Raw genomic sequence first — 20,245 nt, 5'->3', positions numbered from 1 at the left:
CTTGCAGGAGTGGTTGGGTGTTCTCATATAACTTAGCTCTTCTCAGCTCATTGCATATATGTGCAGTGGAAGAACACCAAATCTTATGGGCAGGAACTTCTGAACAGCCATCTGGATGACACAGGCTCCAAATTCCAGGCACCTAGACACCACATCACTCACTGCAAACAAGGAGCATCACTTAACCTCTGGTCAGTCCAACCCGACCCTGGAGATATCTGACACCAGACAGAAAGACTGATGTCTCCCTAGGCATTCTCCTGCATGCTGCCCAGGAGAGAAGAGATACACTGTTTCCACAAGATGTTAAACAGGACGCCACCCTAACTGGCAAAGACAACTGGGACCAAGGTCATTATATTAGATCAACACCATGGATGGCACAAGAGAACCTGACTCAAATGCCACAAAAGGACGAATGATTTACTGTGCTCTGTCAGTGTAAGTGCCACTGTCTTGTGATTCGAGCCCCAGAGTGTGAGTGGTGTTGTAAGTTTGCCACTGTAAAGGACCATCACACAGAAGACTGGGGTGCCAGACATTTCCATCAGCTACCTGTTGTGCGCTGAATATGACTCAAGTGACTAGAGGTCCCAATGGAGCACCACTTGCACCACAGTGGTATTAATTTCTCAGATATCTGGGGCTTCACAGTTAAACCATGAAAGGAGCTACATCACAAAACAGCTCTTGCATTATAAGATCACAAGCCTTTCATCTCAACTAGCAGTACATACAGATAGGTTTTCATCAAAGAGTTGCATGGGACAAGAATGTGCACACAAACCCTGTACATTCCAATGGCTGTATCGTGATGCTGTGACCCAGAATTGTGCAGGAACTAAATGGAGCAAAGCGAGCAAAATGCTTGCATTGACTGCCGAACAAAGGAGCGTAAAGTCTAACTGTTACAAAGAAATATTCCCTCTGGGGCTGGAATGCCTCCCAGTAATAGTTAGCTCCTCGTTCTGTGTCCACGTACATTAGTCCAAAGTCATCTGACCTAATTTCTAGCTGCTGAGAGATTCTCTCAGGCCTGTGTACCACAACCTACCACTGCCCTGATTACTTCACAGCTTGGGTTCCCTCAGCATTTCCTTTGGACACCCCTTCTTCTTCATTTCAGAAGGCAAGTGCCTGGTGCAAGGAATTTGTAATGTTGAGTTTTATAGGGAACTCCATGCCTGTGTCACACAGATTGGTCTAACTGTTGGTGGCCATCATTATTCCCTGTGACTCAACCTTGCAACCATGAAATCAATAGCCTGTACAACAGCCTCATGTGTAAGTGCGTAAGATTCAGCTACTTGGACCAATGAAGGTACCTGCACAGCTTCACATAGACCAATCCCCACCATCTTCCACCACCACCAATGTTGTTCAGTTGTCCTTCAGCAATGCGTTACAGGGGACCTTCTTGATAATATGAGTGACAAGAGACTGTCAACCTTAATGCTGCATTGAGTACTTCATTTTGGCATAAAGTTATAACTGAGTGTTTGAAGAAAATATTTTTATTTGAGTTTCTGTTTCACTTCACACACATTTGATTGTACAGAAACTCATGCACAATTATTGACCTAATTGGAGCAAAGAATAGTGCGCATAAATTTTTCTTTCCATTCCTTAACATTGACTCCTCCCTCTTTAACCTGCACTGCCCCATCATTATGATAGTTTTCTCTTTGCTCAGACATCCTCTCTGTCATGCTTCAATCTCGCCCCTTCACCCTCACCAGCATGTCTCATGACTCAGTTGGGTTTCCCGTTCTCAATATGCAGTTCCCACCCTTCCTTGTCCCGCTTGGTGCTATCACTGTGACTCTCCCTGTAGCCTCCCTCTGACCCCAGGATCCTTCTAGCACTCCTAATAACTAGGTCCTTTATGTTTAACTCCTTGTCATACTTTCCTATCTTTATCTACAATTTTCTGTTGAGCCCTTCTATTTGATCCCTTCCTGTTTGAGGTTGTCAGGTTTGATCTGACATCAAGCGATGTGGCTGCCTCTTTTGAGCAGGTTGGGGTGTACAGTCTGCATCCCTTACACTGTTAGTGCTACTCAACAACTTCAAGACTGGTTAGGAATGACATTTCTCCTGAGCTATACTCTCCTGAGTATGCATCCCCTGCACTGTAACAGATCCAGCAAAGAAAAGCTTTGGTTTTGAAAGATGCATTCTACTGAAGAAATGTGCACTCACCAGACTTTCCATCAATAATTCTACCTTTTAGGTAGCCTAATATGTGTTGCTGGGTTTGAGAACCTATTTTTCTCACTTTTGCCCAACAATATTACACCCATGGATATAATTCCAGTAGGTTGGGAAGCTAATTTGCATCCATGGAATGCTAATGACTGCGAAAGGGATTCCTGACCATCAAGGTTGGAAAGCCCGAGCTACCTGATTCAGTGTCAGGAATCTGAAATTTAGCCTCCCATCCAATTCTCCCAGGCCCTGCCTCCCTAAATTCTCCAGCTAGGCCTGAAAGATTCTGTCCAAAGTAACCTCTCCTGATGGGGGTGTACTGGATTTGAACTGAGATGGTTGTTCGAACATTCTTCAATAATCTCAGGATTCACAAAAATAAGATTAAGATAGTTCACATTAAAAAGTTGACTAGTTTCTAATATTGAATATTTGATCTGTATAATTCCTCATTCCGCAATTGTAATGAAATTAAGCCACTTTAATTTATGCTGAACATCAATACGGTACTTTCATGGACATCAAAGTCAACTTCGCTTTTTTTTCCATCTTATTATAGATGTCTGATGCTTGCATTATCTTTGCTACTTCCACTGTAACCTTTTAAAGGAAAACAATATCCTGTCCATGATTAGATTGACCAGAAACTGATGAAATCTTCCAGATGGTGTCTGACTAATGCCTTATGAGCAATAGAATAACCTCTCCTGATTCCTGTGCTATACCATCCTGCATCAAAGCAGCACCTCATTTGCAATTATCATTCCATGTCAAAGACATAAAGCTTACAGCCCATGTTCACATGCAACATTGTAATTGAGTAATTGAACAACATGCTCACAAGCATGATTAGTAGTTCTTTTTCAAGCGACATTGCTGATATAAAATCAATAATATTTTTAAATTGACTGTTATCAAGTAACCTTTTCTGTCTTGATTATGCTCTAAGTTGCATTGAAATATGTCGTGTATTGCAAGTTCTGTTTCCAAGTAACATTAATGTGCCCAGAACAGGGATTAAGTTAAATCTACACTTTATATTTATGAGTCGTCTGATGGATTCAAGGAAGGGAGGTGATATTTGACAATGCTATAATCGTTTCTTCAAGGTATTACCAGTGGATAATGCAATTTTGAAGTTAAGTTTTTAAATTAAAAATTGGGAAATTTCTATGGATGGAATCTAACACATCCGTACCACCACCCCCACCACTCCACCCGCCTCTGCCCGTCCAGGGAGTGGGCAGGTAAATTGGACAATCTGTATCATCAGGCAGGAAAACATGGGGTGGTGAGCCCCATTTGCCTTCTCAATGACCCCATTTCCCCATTCATTCAGGGGTGAGAAAACTTCAGGTTGACCTTCCTATCCCAAGGTCAATAGGGGTTTTGAAGTGGACAAGTAAATATTGCTTTAAGGGCATCTATTTGCCTCCTGTTCCAGTAAGGACCACCTCTGTTGTGAAGAATGCCTCATATCACCTTACACAATGACCGTCTCCTTCCTTCCAGCCAGAGTGTGCCTGATGGACCCAGTCAGACCCATTTGCCACTTTCTAGGGGCTTCTGTGATGGTGTTTCATCTCATTCCACCTGCAGTACCAGCATAGACCACTGCCCCCTGTGGAGGTGCTGAGCTGGATGAACTGTCAGTTGACAGCTCTTGAAGGTGAGATCTTTGTCATGAAGACCCCAAGAATTCAGATGACAAACAAATAAATGATATATTGCAATACAATCCCATCTGGACTCCCAGAAATGACCAGGCAGGGTTGCTATTGGGCCTCTGGCTAGCAAAACAGTGCCACTACCAAAGTCATTAAATTCAACCCTATGTGTACATTGATTAGCCGAGGTAAAGCAACATGAATTAGCTGTAAATAAATAATTAACAGAAAGGCTGCGTCTAAAGAAAGCTCCTCAATGGGAATTTTTGAAGGTGCATATTATCAATGAGAACCTTGAGGGGGAAGTCTTTTGATACTTTAAGAAAAAAAATGACAAAGGTATCATAAGGAAAACCTTCATAGATGTGGCTGAAATTAAAATACAAGAAACTACAAATAATGGAAACCAGTGCACCTAAATTCTGAAAGGTCTGTTTCTTTTGTGCGACTAATCAGTAGATGGCTATTGCTATACAATTTTCTTAAGTCTAACATTATATGGAAACAAGAAGCAGGAAGTGAGCAAGTAATTGTTTAAAGGAAACAGAAATACAATGTGCTGACTGCAAGTCTTATACATGGTCCTGTTGATGAATTTAGAAACTTCAAGTCCTCAAATGTCGGCAAAAATCAAAAGAACTAGGCAAAAAGGCATGAGCAGAGGGATAAAGTGCTCATGAGTAGTGGTTATAAATGTTACTGCATTAAGCATTAGTCAGGCCCATCTGGAGGACTGTGTGCAGTTTTGGTCATCTAATCACAGGAAGGGTATTATTGCCCTTCCAACGGTACAAGGGAAATAAAGATGACTCCAGCTAGCTGGAATCTAGTTTTTGAAGAAAGGCTAATTAAATTGAATTTGTTCTCATTAGAAAAGAATAGATTTTGCAGTGACTTAATTCAAGTTTTCAGAATTCCACAAAGCTAACCCAAGTGAACTGTTCAGTAAGCTGAAATGTTTAAATATGGAACACAAGTTAAAAATTAGGAAGAAAGCAGTAAATAATTACCAAGCAATGCTATTGAAGTGATTGGTATAAATAGATGACAAACTTAATGAGGCGTGTTTCCAGAAGAAAAAGGCATTTAAAAAGTACTAACTTATTTGTATCTCAGATGAGTCCTGGTCTGTTTGAAAAGGCAAGTTATTATTGTCATAGAGGGAATGCAGTGAAGGTTCATCAGGTTTGTCCCCAGGATGATGGGACTATCCTTTGAAGCAGGATTGGGCAAACTGGGCCAATTTCAAAGAATGAGTGGTGAACTCATTGAACCCTATGAAATACTTAAAGGGATAGTTAGGGTAGAGGCAGGTAAGCGATTTCCCCTGGTTGGGGAGTCTAGAACAAATTAACAATAAGGGGGATGCAATTTAGGATTGAGATTAGAAGGTTTTTTTTAAATTCAGAGAGTTGTGAACCTTTGAAATTCTGTAACCCAGAGGGCTGTGGATGCTTAGTCTTTATATTTCGAGATTAATGGGTTTCTGGTTACCAATGGTGAAATGGGTTTTGGGGACAATGTGGGAGGAGGCAATGGAGAACTTTTGCAATTGTCTTTCCTGCGGCAGACAGCACATCAGAGATAGCATGTATTTGAATAATGTCCCATTATTCTGTTAATTATTATGGAATTGTAAATGCCAGTATGGGTTTGCGCTCTCATTTTACTTCTGGATTTTGTATGATGGTGAAATGTGTGAAACCTTCTACTGTGTCCAATTGAACTGTAAAATCTAACCAATGTAATTGGAGATTTTGACCTTTCATGCTTTTTTATCTGGAGAAATTATTTTTAGTTGGACAATACAAGAGTGAATTACTGCTGGTAACAGCTGTTTTACTGGTGCTACTAGGGATGGGAACAATTTGGATGGATGAATGAAGAGAATTGGCACAGCATTAAAGCATAGTTATGTAAATGTGACCTTTGTCCTTTGCGGAGTTTTGGTGTTAATGTACTAAATTGCCTGGTGGCAAAATTGATTATGGATCTGCAACATAAGATTTAGTGATCTCACTCAGGGAGCATGTGGGGTGTATGGCATGACAGTGAAAAACCACAATAATGCAATATGAGTGGGGAGGGAAAGTGTCTTTAATGGAGTTCATGATGCAGTATGTTGTGTACAGAATGAACTGAAGGAAATTCTCCACTTTATTTGTGCTATCTGACATGGAAACATGCAATACTGTAACTCTATCCTAAACCATGAAATAACATTCAAATCTTCCACAGTGATGCTCTTCATGGTGAAGATGCTACAGGGAAAAAGAAAACAGCTTGTTACAAGCAGGTGGGGAGGAGAAATCAGTTCCCTTCTTTTTAACAAAAACAAAGTTGCTGGAAAAGCTCAGCAGGCCTGGCAGTGCCTGTGAAGGAAAAAACAGAGTTAACATTTTGGGTTGGGTGATCCTTCCTCAGAACTTCTTTCTAACCTCCTCCCAGTTGGTTGTGATAAATATTTTTATTTCTTTGAGCTCACATCAATTAAAGATGTAGTTAACCAGATCAAAGTGACAGAGCTAATTACCAAGATTTTCTTTATTGAGAGGCAGAAGAATTTTAACTCTGAGAAAGCAAAAGTAATAAATATGACATCAAACACACACACAAACTCATGATAATTTTAATGAAATGAGTATATCTGGTACAATTAGGGAGGCTAAAGGTTGCACAGTTTAAAAGCCCTTAGTTTTTTAGCTGTTAAGATTTTTTACCAGAGACCACAATTGTTTAATTGTCAACTGGTATTCTCAGCATTCAGAAGGATGTAAATAACTTTGAATAAACCATGAATAATTGTCTCCCCATTGGCTTTTTCTTACTGGGTGCTGTCTTCAGAAATGATAAGAAAAAACACTGAAAGAGAGAGTTTCTCAGTTCTTGCTGTGATAAATCCATGTTCTCTGGTTTTGTGCTGTTGCTGAAAAGCAGCCATTGAAAAACAGATCAGCGTGTTTTCTTGAACTTGGCCCCCTTGTCTTTCCAATCCAGGTAACAAGCAGGCCAGTCTTTCATCTCCCAATAGGTGAAATTGACATAAAAGTGTGAATTAAGACAAGTGAAATTTTGATGCTGAATCAATCGGCAAAAATGCTAATGTCAGTAAGAATAATTTTGTTTATTCTGAATGTGTCTCATGAAGCTTGCTTCACTTTGTAGTCAAGTGACCATTGCAGCCATTTTAGCTCCATGTTTCTTCATTTTTAAGAACTATTTTTGTCCATGAATAGTCTCAGTTATACGAAGAGATGAATGGAAGTTAAGGTTCAAGAGTCCACGTTTAACATATTGTAATATCCTTCACAGAATTCTCCATCACACATTGATTCTGTATGAATGAAGCTCTTTATTTAATCTGATAATTTGATGCTTTTTATTGTGTGTTCGTGTTTTGTTTTACAGTAAGCACGGAGGTAACCCCAGTTTGTCCAAAAGGGTGTGAGGTATGCTCGGAGTACAATGGATGTCTAAAGTGTTTGCCTAAATTGTTCATCCTTCTGGAAAGGAACGACATTCGGCAGACAGGCATTTGTTTGCCATCATGCCCAGTTGGATACTTCGGTGTTCGGACGCCAGAGATGAACAAGTGCAACAGTAAGTGGAAATACCATACCCAATGCATTACGTTTGTAATCTGCCATCTGATGTACTTATATTCTGTTTAACCAACAATGGAGAGTGTATTTGTTCCTTGTCTTCTACGCTAATATTTTCCAAATGAGGAAACATTTGGTACAGTTTCATCCTTGCCCATTAATGTCTCATCCCTAGTTTGGCAGGCCAATACTTATGTGTGAACATTGATACTGAGTGTCAACAAGCTTTATTTAGAATGGATGATGTTATTCCTGCAGGCATTGATAAATAATGACAAAATGAAGAAAATGGAGGAACTCTGGCCCTGTTTTATCCCCCTAATCCATCACGACTAATATCATTTTAATTTCTTAAAAACCATCCTGGTTGACATTCAAAGAAAGTCAGAACTGCCGATGCCAGAGTCAGAGATGACGCAGTGTGGAGCTGGAGGATCACAGCAGACCAGGCAGCATCAGAGGAGCAGGAAAGTTGACGTTTCTGGTCAGGATCCTTCTTCAGAAACCGACCCGAAACGTCAGCTTTCCTGCTCCTCTGCTGCTGCCTGGCCTGCTGTGTTCCTCTAGCTCCACACTCTGATATCCTGGTTGACATTGACTAGTTCTGTAAATCTGATGAAAAACCCTTGGGGTTGCTTGCTCAGTGGGGCTTGATTACACGTTCGATATTATTTTCTGATACATTCAAATAACCTCATAATCAATGTTGTGCAGTATTGATAACATTGTATTGGATTAATTACTGCTAATTGTTAGCAAGTTGTGATTCCACATGCAGCTGTTAGTTTGAAAGTGGCTGCATCAGGGTTGTAGACACATTATTATATAACTGGCAGTCAACACAGGGGAGATGAGAATTTCTTCATAATCTGGAAAGGGAATGAAAACTGAGTCACATGAAATTATTGAGCAGGAACTGCATTAGGAGCTTACATAAAAAAAAGGCAGAAGAATTTGAAATTACCTCTCAAGCCTGTTTCACCGTTCAGTACAGTCATGGCTGATGGTCAGTTCAACTCTGCTCCCTAACTCTTATTATCTTTGATACCTTTATAGTCTCCATTTATCTATTGCAGCCTCAAATGTACTCAATAAATTAACATCCATAATTGGTGTAGAGAATTAAAAACATTCACAACCCTTGATGAAGAAATGTCTTCTCCTCTCAGTGTCAGGTTTATCAAATTGATTCCTGGGATAGCTAGACTGATGTATGAGGAGAGATTGAATCAGTTAGGATTGTATTCAGTGGAGTTTATAAGAATAAGAGTGGCTGTCATAAAAACCTATAACATTGTAACAGGATTAGATAGTTAGATGAGGAAAGATGTTCCTGATGCTGGGGGGAGTCCAGAAACAGCTGTCATGGTTTAAGTATAAGGGGTAAACTTTTGAGGACTGAGATAAGGATATATTTCTTCACCCAGAGAGTGGTGAGCCTGTGGAATTCACTACCTCCGAAAGTGTTTGAGGCCAAAACACATGTTTTCAAGGAGGAAGTAGATATGTAGCTCTTGGGGCTAAAAGGTTCAAGGCAGGATGAGGGTATTCATCTGGATGATCAGCCGTGATAGAACATAGAACATAGAACAGTACAGCACAGTATAGGCCCTTCGGCCCATGACGTTGTGCCGAACTTTTACCCTAAACCTAAGGTCTATCTAACCTCGACCGCTACCTTATGCTATCATCCATATGCCTATCTAATAGCCGCTTAAATGCCCCTAATGAGGCCGACTCCATTACCCTCTCCGGCAATGCATTCCACGCCCCTACCACTCTCTGAGTAAAGAACCTACCTCTGACGTCTTCCCGATATCTACCGCCTTTCACTTTAAAACTATGTCCCCTTGTAAAAGCTACCTCCACCCTAGGAAAAAGTCTCTGGCTGTCTACTCTGTCTATACCTCTGATCATTTTGTACACCTCTATCAAGTCACCTCTCATCCTTCGTCGTTCTAAAGAGAAAAGCCCTAGCTCTCCCAACCTTTCCTCATAAGACCTTCCCTCCATTCCAGGCAACATCCTGGTAAATCTCCTCTGCACCTTTTCTAACGCTACTACATCTTTCCTGTAATGAGGTGACCAGAACTGGACACAATTCTCCTGATGTGGCCAAACCAGGCTTTTGTATAGTGATCATTTTGAATGGCAGACCAGGCTTGAGAGTCAAATGGTCTACTCCTGCTCCTATCTTCTACTTTTCCATTTCAAACTGAATAGTGAGCTTCTTATCCTCAGGTGATGCCCCTTAGCTTGAGAGTCCATGCCAGGTGAAAGCAGCCTTCATAGCCAATCTGTTCAGCCATCTCAAAAATTTTTATGTCTCAGTAAGAACACCTCTTATTCTTGCAGATTGCAGAATATATAGGCCCACTTAACTCATTTCTTTTTACATGATGGGTCTCTCATCTCAGGAATTAATCTAATGAATTTTCATTGTGTTGATTTTGAGGCAAATACATGCTTTCTTTGATAGAGACCAGATATGTTTTATTGGCATTGTATTCCAAGTGAGATCTCAGCAAAGCGGAGTAGAATTTCAGCAATACCTCCTTGGTCATGCTCTCCAACCCCTTTGCAATAAAGATCAATGTATTGTTTGACTCCCTGAATACCTGTTGTTATTGAATTTTGATCTCTCAAACATAGACTGGAACTGTTGTAATGTTAAGTGTTTGGATGGGCAGGAATCAGTTAAGTGTGTTCAAGAAAATTTTCAATTTCAATTTGTAGATGTACTGACTAGAGAAGGAGCAAAAGTCAACCTCCTGTTGGGAATTAAGGCAGGGCAAGTTACTGAGGTGTTAATGGGGTAGCACTTTGGAACCAGAGACCATAATTCTATTAGTCTTAAAATAGTTGCAGAAAAGGATAGGCCTGGTCTAAAGGTTCAAGTTCTAGATTGGGGCAGGGCCAATTTTGGTGGTATTAGACAGAAACTTTCAAAAGTTGATTGAGGGAGGCTGTTTGGTGGTAAAGGATGACTGGCAAGTGGGAGGCTTTCAAAAGTGAGATAACAAGAGTTCAGAGACAGCATGTTCCTGTTGGAGTGAAGAGCAAGGTTGGCAGGAGTTGGGAATACCAGATGATTCGAGATATTGATACTGTCATCAAGAAAAAGAAGGAAGCCTATATCACATATAGACAGCTAGGATCAAGTGAATCCCTGGAAGAGTATAGGGGTTATAGGAGTGCACTTAAGAGGGCAATCAGGAGGGCAAAATGGGGACATAGCTTTGGCAGATAAAGTTAAGGAGAATCTAAAGAGAGTCTACAAGAACATTAAGGGCAAAAGAGTAACTAGGGAGCCAATAAGGCCCCTTTAAAGATCAACGAGGTAGTCTATATGTGGAACCACACAACAAAGGTGAGATACTAAATGACTATTTTGCATCAGTGTTTATTATAGAAAAAGGTATGGAAGATAGGGAACTCAGGGAAATAAATAGTAAATGTCTTAAAAAGAGCCCACATTACAAAAGATGAGGTTCTGGAGGTCTTAAAATGTACAAAAACAGATAAATCTCCAGTGTGTGATCAGGTGTACGCCAGGAGATTGTGGGAAGCCAGGTAAGAAATTATGGGGCCCCTAGCAGAGATATTTATATCATTGACAGCCATGGATGAGGTGTTGGAAGACTGGAGGGAGGCTAATCTTGCACCATTATTTAAGAATAATTGCATGAAAAAGGCAGGGAACTATAGGCCAGTGAGCCTGACATATGTGATGGGGAAGTTGATGGAGTGGATCCTGAAGGACAGGATTTACATGCATTTGGAAATGCAAGGCCTGATTAGGGATAGTCAGCATGGCTTTGTGCATGGAAAATTATGTCTTACTAACTTGATTAAGTTTTTTTATGAAAATGTGTCCAAGAAGATAGATGAAGGCACAGTGGTAGATGTTGTCTACGTGGACTTTAGCAAGGCTTTCAACAAAGTTCTGCATAGTACACTGGTTAGTAAGGTTAGATCACATGGGTTCCAGAGAGAGCTAGCCAACTGGATACAAAATTGGCTTGACAGTAGGAGACAGAGGATGATGGTAGAGAGTTGTTGTTCGGACTAGAGGCCAGTCAACCTGGTGTACCGTAAAGATCAGTGCTGGGTCCACTGTTGTCTGTCATTTATATAAATGATTTGGGTGAGAATATAGAAGAAATGGTTAGTAAGTTTGTGAATGACCCCAAAGTTGGTGGTATAGTGGACAGTGGAGAAGGTTATCTAAGAATACAATGAGACCTTGATTATCGGCAACTGTACCAAAGAGTGGCTGATGGAATTTAATTTGGATAAATGTGGGCTGTTGCATTTTGGTAAAACAAACCAGGGCAGTAGTTATAAAGTTGTAGGGCTCTAGGGTATTGTTGTCAAACAGAGAGACCTAGGCAGTGCAGGTGTATAGTTCTTTGATAGTGGCATCACAGGTAGACAAGCTGATGAAGAAGGCATTTGACACACTTGCCTGCATTGGTCAGAGCATTGAGTATAGGAGTTGCGATGTAATGTTGCGACTGTACAAGACATTGGTAAGGCCACTTTTGGAGTACTGCCTACAGATCTGGTGTGTCACCACCACCCCCACACCACCTCCCGGCCCCACCACCCTCCACGTGTAATAGGAATGATGTTATTAAACTGGAAAGGGTGCAAAAAAGATTTACAAGGATGTTACCGAGACTGGAGGGTTTGAGTTATAAGGAGAGCTGAATAGGCTGGGACTTTTTTCACTGGAGCATAGCAGGCTGAGAGGTAATGATGTAGAGTTTTATAAAAGCATGAGAGGAATAGATAAGGTAAAGAGCCAAGATCTTTTCCCCAGGATAGGGGAATCCAAAACTAGAACGCAAAGGTTTAAGGTGAGAGGGGAAAGATTTAAAGGGGACCTGAGGGGCAACTTTTTCACACAGTGGGTAGCGTGTATGTGCAACGAACTGCCAGAGAAAGTGGTAGAGGCAAGTACAATAACAACATTTAGAAGACATTTGGACAGGTACATGAATAGGAAAGGTTTCGAGGGATATGAGCCAAGTGCAGGCAAATGGGACTAGTTCAGTTTGGGAAAGCTGTTCGGCATGGACAAGTTGGACTTAAGCACCTGCTTCCATGTTGTATGACTCTCTGACTTCAAGACTAAGGACAGCCAAATTTCTCAGAGCCACATTTAGTAATTTCAAACTTGTTAGAAGGAAAGTGGTTTTATAAAGGAATAAACACAAATTTCTCTGTTTTACAATTCATTCGCTGTGTTCCGTTCTATTCACTTCACTTGTCTATACCCTTTTGCAGATTCCTTGCATTCTCCTTGCAACCAATTTGCCCATTTATTTTTGTATAGTTAGTAAACTTGGATACGTTACACTGAGTCCCTTTATTGAATTAATATCAGAGCAATAATAGCTGAGCAATAATCCTTGCTACTAACAGTTTGTTAACCTGAAAATGACCCTGTTATTCCTACACTGTTCTCTGTCCATTACTTGAAAATGTGTAACCTAATCCTACAAACACATGTGAAACCTTCCATGTGGTGCCTTATAAAATGTCTTTGGAAATTCAAAAATACCACACCCAAAGGCTTCATTTCAGTTATGCTACTAGTTATATCCTCAAAAAGGTATACTAGACTTGTCAAGCACAGTTTCTCTTTCTTAAAACCACATTGATTTTACCTATTCTTATTATGATTTTCTACGTCTCTTATGACTTGATTCATAGAAAATCTCAGCATTTTTTCACTGATGCCGAGTGGAGTGTAATTCCTTGTTTTCTCTTCTTCACCTCCCCACCTCCCCACCCCCAACCCTTTTCTTTATGGTTGAGTTACATTTGACACCTTCCTGACTGCAGAATCCAGAAGATTTGGAGCCATTGTCTCTCTCCTTGAGAAAGCTAGGATTTAGGTTATCTTCTTTTCCTCATTCACAGGAAACAGGTTACAGCCAGTATTTATTGCCTATATCTAATTTCCTTGAGAAGGTGGTGATGGTGAACTGCCTTCTTGAACTGCTGCAGTTAGTGGAGGGATGGTACGCTCACAGTAGTCTTATGAAGGAAAAGGAAAACAATATGGAGGGTGGGACAGGGAAAGAGATGGGGAGTGGGGCTAATTCGACAGCTCTTCTAAAGAACTGGTACAGACACCATGAACTGAAGGATCTCCTTGTATTCTGAAGGCATGAACTGCATTGCAATGATGCAGTTATTATAAACGACAGCTGCTATAATAAACAGTTACCCTAATTAAAAAATGATGTTTTCTAATGGCAATATTACAGCAGCCCATGATGTCTGGCTGTGCCAAGAATTGTGCCTGTTCTCTAGTAATTCCCTTTAACACAACAGTTTATTCTGGCTTTAATTAAAATATTTGGCAGAAACGGGCACAAGATGATGATGTGCGAAGTACAGAAACACCACATTTTTGCAGTAGAACATTTTGAAGTTGAAGTTGAGTCACATAGTTAAGATAGAGACAGGAAGCTCACTCTGCCTCTAAGCATGCTACTACTGACCTAGAATTGCTTGAAACTGACTCTGAGGGCTTAAAGTGGAAAAGTATCACACCCTCCATTACTAATTCGACTTGTCTTCTTGAGTACAAACTTTCACTTAAAATGAAAAGTACATACCCTTGTGTATATACAGTGGACCTGTACACCTAGATTCCACTGTATGTTAATGCTTCCAAGGGTACTGTCACTTACAGTATACTTCATTCCTGCATTAGACCATTCAAAATACATCACCTCACGTTTGTCTGGATTAAACTATATCTACTGTTTCTCCACCCGAGTCTCCATCTTATCTATATCCTGCTGTATCTTTTGGTAATCCACCTCACTAACTGCAGCTCCCACAAACTTACTAACTGGGCTACCCACATTCACCTCCAAATCACTTATATGTTACAGACAATAGGGGCCCTATCACTGACCCCTGCCAAAAACCACTGGTGACAGATCTCTAGTCAGAAAAACATCTACCCACCACTACTCTCTGTCTTCTGAACAAAACAGAATGTATCTGCAAATACAAACTCACCCCATAGATTCACGTGTGTGTGCGCGCGCGTGTATGTGTGTGAGAGAGAGAGAATGTGTATGTGTGCGCTTGAGAGATAATGTGTGTATGAAAGAGGATCTGTGTGAGTGTGTCTCTCAATCTCACATGCACACGCACGCTCTGTCTCTCTCTCTCTCCCTCCCTCACACAGGCACAGACTCTCACACACACACACACCTGCACACACACACACACATACACACGTGAATCTATGGGGTGAGTTTGTATTTTCAGATACATTCTGTTTTGTTCAAAAATAAGTCAAAGTAGTGTTTTATAAATTTCTACTTAAGAAATAAAGCCAGTCTGATTCCAAACCAAAACACAAACAGATTCTAAACAAGGCCTCACACCTAACTGCATTGTCTGACCTAAAATGTCACCCCTTCTTTACACTGATAAAACCTTTAGTTTTCTCAGGACAGCGACTTCAAAGGAATTCAGGGACTTAACATATACAATTTAATCAATTAAAACCTTCTGACTGATTAAAGATTTAACAGCATCTTTGGTTTGTTTAGTACATCCTCATAAGTTGTGCGACCCTTTGATCTTTTACTGATAAATTCTGTGTCTGATACTATCTCTCCCACTAACACCTGAGGAAGGAGTAAGACTCCAAAAGCTTGTGCTTTCATATAAGCCCGCTGGACTATAACCTGGTGTCGTGTGATTTCTAATCTTGTCTACCCCAGTCCAACACCGGCACCTCCACACACTGTGATAATGATGAGTCCACATTTGTCCCAGTTCAGTTCCAGTACACTCTGGTAGGCTTAAGCATAACACTTATATTTGAAATTTGGGTGCAGGTCTAACTTGTTTGGGATTTCTGATGCCATATGCTGGATGAGTTGAGTTTTGCACATTTCTACGTGTTGGTATTTTAGCTAAAGAGAATCTAAAATCTGTGCTATCCTATTGAGACATGAAATCATTCATATCAGAAATTCCCATTTCTGATTCATCTCATAACGATCAATTGCAGTGTTGTAATTAAGTGAGATCGATGTTTCTGCAATAATCTAAAAATTGCTGGTAAGGTACTTCAGTCTTTGTAGTATGTCATACTGAATCTTTCCAAAACTTTGTTCTTGGCTATATAGTTTACAGGAATTTTGCTGCCAAAATTGTAGGCATGTTTATGGCCCAGAAATTGCCACTGTGCTCAAACCACGTGTCCCAACTGGTAACCTTGCTGTCAGCCAAAATACATGAGCTGCTCCTGGAGAAATTACAGGCATCCACAGCTCGCTCATTTTCGCAAGGCAGATGTCAGACAAATTTTCTCTTTAGCAACAGGTAGATGGTGGGTGAGAGCTGAATGGGATGGTAATGGTTGCAAATCATGGGGGTGCAGTAGCTCATAGGAGTACTTTCGAACTGGACTTCAGATTAAATTATTTCTTCCCCGTAACGGGTGAGGAACAAACCTGGACTCAGTTTCATGCCTAGATTAGATGGCAAGGCTGATGTTTTACTTTGGAGTAGGAGGAGGAGGACTGCAACTGAACTCTGATTGCAAAAGTGCAGTATCGTGAGAGCATGGATATGTGGTGCAGCTTTGGCTTTTAGTTTTGATCCTTTTATATTGGACATATGTAATTTATTAAAAATAAAACTGGATCCTGAATACTGAAGCTCTCAATGGGAATTGCTTCTCCATGCTTTTGGCATGACCACTGTGATTCCATCTGATACAAGAAAGATAGAACAACCTGACAATAGAATACCATGTAAAAATACACGCACGGGGGGAAATAAAACAGTGAGATTACATTACAGATAAAACTCAGGTTTTAAGCACCAGTCTTTACTGTAACTGAAGCTAAAAGTGCAACAGATGGTCCGGCCAATAACTTAAGAGATGACAAATTCCAGAGCTTCTGATCTGAAGCTTTATATAGTCAGTTCACTGCAGGAACCAGCTCTAATCTGCATCTGCTAAACAAGATGGATGTTTTTTGATAAGACAAAATTAAGATGATTAACACATCTCCACTTGCACTGTTAAGTAAGTTTAAGATACTTCTTAGGAGTCTAGAGACATTGTCTTTCATTTCATGTCTAATATTTAACCCTTAGTCATATCAGATAACCAGGTGATCATTGTCATAGCCTGTTTATGGGATCTTGCTATGGACAAATTGGCTGCCATGTTGCATATATTAAAACTGTGATTACATATTTCAAAAGTAGGGTTCATGTGGAACAGTAATAATGTCCCTACCTTTGAGCCGGGTCCAAGTCACACCTGTCCCAGAAATGTGTAATTGCATCTATGATCACATTGATTAGAAAATACCAATAATTCAAAAGTATTTAACTGGCTGAGCGCTCTGAAATATCCTGAGGTCAGTAAAGGTGCTATATAAATACTAGTTAGACCATTTATTTTTATAAACCTGGTGATATTTTCAGTGATAATACCGGTTTCCACATGGTTTCAGTTTTGTGTAAATTAATTATTCAGGTTGTTCAGTGCAAGACCATTCAGAGCAGAAATTATGTCTTCTGAATACTTCAGCATTATTCAATCCTAATGATTGTGTGTAACAGAACAGAAAAAAATGGGAGCAGGAATAGGCCATTCAGCCCCTTAAGCCTGCTCTGCTGTACAATAAGATTATAGCAGATCTGATTGTGATTTTATCCTCGCTTTTCCATCTATGCCCATAATCCTTAACTCTGTTGTCAATCAAAAATATGTCCAATTTAGTCTTGAATGTAGTCAAGAGATAATGTGGCATTGTTTGTAGAAAAACACAGATTCAAATTTGCAAGTGGCATTGCCAGTTCATATCATTTGGTTCATATTTTCCATGTCGACCACCATGAATAATATAAGCATTACAGTTCCCGATGTTTCAATAGATTGAGAAATGAAATTCTGAAGAAGAAGTTGGGTCATTCTTTGTTGTTTGGGGTCCAAAGAGGAGCAGCAGTATTATTGGTTTACTATTGTCATGACTTCACCTAATTGATGAACAAGCTAAAAGATTAGAAACAGAAAAATAGTTTGCAAATGTCTTTTCCCCTCTGAAGACAGGCCCCTTTTAAACTCATACAGGAGAATGTACTTAGCCTGCTCCATAGTTAAATGTGTGTCATTAATATGATTACATGGAATAGTCTGGGGCTTGTCTCAAAAGATTGATGAGTAAGGCTATTTTATTAGAATTTAGGGACCCATATCAATAAATATAAATTATTACTGTGTTAGTGTTGATTATTTCATATTCCATCTCCTTGCTCTGTTTTGCATATTAGTTCATGACTTGCTAAATGGTTAATGCTGAACCTATACCAGCTATTGGAAGGTACACAAGATGTTTTACCAAGCATTCCCTTTCCTGCTGTATAGTGAAACCCCATGGATGGAGTCTTCTACCTCTGGAGGTGGCGAGTTTGGAGATGGGGAGAGCATGTCATTTGGCAGAGAGGGAGCATACCCAAACCCCTCTGTGTTTGCAATTCTTACCAGGATTAAGTTTTGGATGGGAAAGTCTATGGTCGACCATCTGTCCCTGCCACCAGTTGAGGCCCATAGTAGCCAACTAAGGACCATTTAAAGCCACTAAAGGATGGGATTAAAACTACAGATGGACCTGTCACTGTGCCCTATACCCAATAGCTGCCACAATCCGGGCAACTTGTCACCTCGGTGGTTATGCCACTTGATCAAATCTGCCTCGTGACTCGGCATTGGGTTGGGCAGATATGGCAGGCGCTTGCTCGAGTCAAACCCTTTCTTTCCTCCAAACCACCACCCATCCTTCACTTTCCATCCATCCCCATAACCCCTAACCTGACAAACGATCCTGCTCGCACCATTTACATTTGTCCTTGGTTCTCATACAATCCTGGGACTCTGGCACTGTTTTCCCTGTACACGCCCAGCTTCTGTGCCACTGTTGATCTTGAATTATTATCACTGCCCATTGTTGGGGGCATCAGCCTGCTCCTGAAGAGTCAAAATAATCTTGCACCAATCTTCAGCTAACAGGGCAGCTGATGCTTCAACAAGATGCAACTCCTTATTAGTTCTCAATGCCCACTATTCGTTTCTCCACTAGAATCTCATTTCTCATTACCACAGACTTACTTATTATAAAACCTCTCATTATAATACTTTGCTTTCTCCAGAAAGCTCAAAACACAATAAATCAGACGCTTGTTAATCAAGTTTGCTTTCCCAACCCCCGAGGTCAAAATTAACATAGTTTAACTGCACTAAAAGAACAGGTTGGCAAAACTTAGTGGTGCCAAATCTTTGAGGTTTAAACATTTCAAAGTAAAGCAATGCAGACTCTTCAAGAGAGATTAGACAAATTAGCAGAGTACTCTGGCAGGTAATACAACAAGCTGTCAGGGAGTACAGCAGTCAGCCAAAGTGAATGTTCAAGTGGAGATGGGGAAAAGTATGAACAGAAAATGAGATCAGGCTTGTATATCATCGAGCAAAAGTGAGCATTGAATTTCAGAATTTCATGAACTCAGGAATTCAAGCAGTTGGCTATAATTGATCAGGGCTAAACAGGCTGCCAAAGGTACAATATGCAAAATGTCTGCACTGTTACTTGGTCATTATGTCTTATCAGTGTCAATACATAAAGAATTACTTGACTCAGATTATAGTTTCAAATTCATCCTTTTTTCTGTTTGTCTTCATACAAAGAAAAATCGAAGATCCAATTAAAGTATTCACCAATTGCAGTGTCTCTGGGTTTTAATGCTGTCCATCCTTCTTCATTCAGAATGTGGGGCTGATGGCACAGATCATAAACAGCAACTCTTGACGACCCCAGATATTTGGATAGCCGGGAAATTATTGGAGCAGTGTAGATTGGAGTTAGGCCTTCAGACAATGCAGGAAGCTTTGGAGCAGCTGGCTCATGGAAATCGCCCAGGAATACTGAAATTTTGATGTTCAGTTCCTCTCATTTGGAACCCTTCAAGTGTCCAATTAAGTAGGGGAATTTGATGATTTTCAACTCACTTAAGCCAGCGGTTAACAGGAAAAGTTAGATTAAAAACCTATTCTGGCTCCAGGAGGACTATTAAACTGACCGCCCAATTGATTACTGATTCTTCCCAACTACATCTCTTCTGATCCCTGGTACTCCCTGAAGCAACAGCTTGTACCTCCTGACCTGACCTACACAGGCTCGATCCTGTTGGAGTCAATCCCACCAACCAACAACTCCCTGGAAGAATGCCACTTCATTGTACCCAGTTCCATTGGAGCTGATATTCGCCACCCCACAACCCCCCGGCCTAGCTCTGTCAGAGCCTGGCACACCACCATCAAGGTCTCATAAACCGCCACCAACCCCATACTCTAGCCTGCTGGAGCCGACGCTTCCCCTAGCCACATGAATTCCTCCTCCGTGCCCATCGCCGCCAAAACTTGGTTCAACTCCTTTGGCCCCATCACCCACCCCAACTTCAACTTTTTACAAACAAAAATAAGTCCTGCCCTCTACTGACCCCACCTGAATTAACTGTTGACTGAAATAAGCACCCACTGCCACCCTGCAGTCCTCCCACACCTGCCACCCTATCTCCTTCACTATCCACTTGCTAACCTGCTCTGACACTTAGCTTACAAACTTATCTATTCTCAATTGCTGACAAACTGACGTTGAGATACTAAACTAAAATACAGTGATTAAAAAGAAACAGGAAATGCCTTGGCCT

The 20,245-nt window shown here is 40.6% G+C and overlaps 1 protein-coding gene across 1 annotated transcript in view; it reads left to right on the top strand.

The window, feature by feature from the left end:
• Positions 1–20,245, top strand: part of rspo1 (R-spondin 1) — a 125,527-nt gene that overhangs the window by 51,141 nt on the left and 54,141 nt on the right. The window contains exon 3 of the mRNA XM_048612955.1: positions 7,284–7,475. Coding sequence (XP_048468912.1) covers positions 7,284–7,475 — 192 coding nt within the window. The remainder of the gene's footprint in view (positions 1–7,283; positions 7,476–20,245) is intronic.

This window comes from Rhincodon typus, chromosome 27, assembly GCF_021869965.1.
Source record: "Rhincodon typus isolate 14 chromosome 27, sRhiTyp1.1, whole genome shotgun sequence".
NCBI lineage: Eukaryota > Metazoa > Chordata > Chondrichthyes > Orectolobiformes > Rhincodontidae > Rhincodon > Rhincodon typus.
The sequence above is the reverse complement of the archived record's forward strand: the minus strand, read 5'-3'. Positions and strand labels throughout refer to the sequence as shown.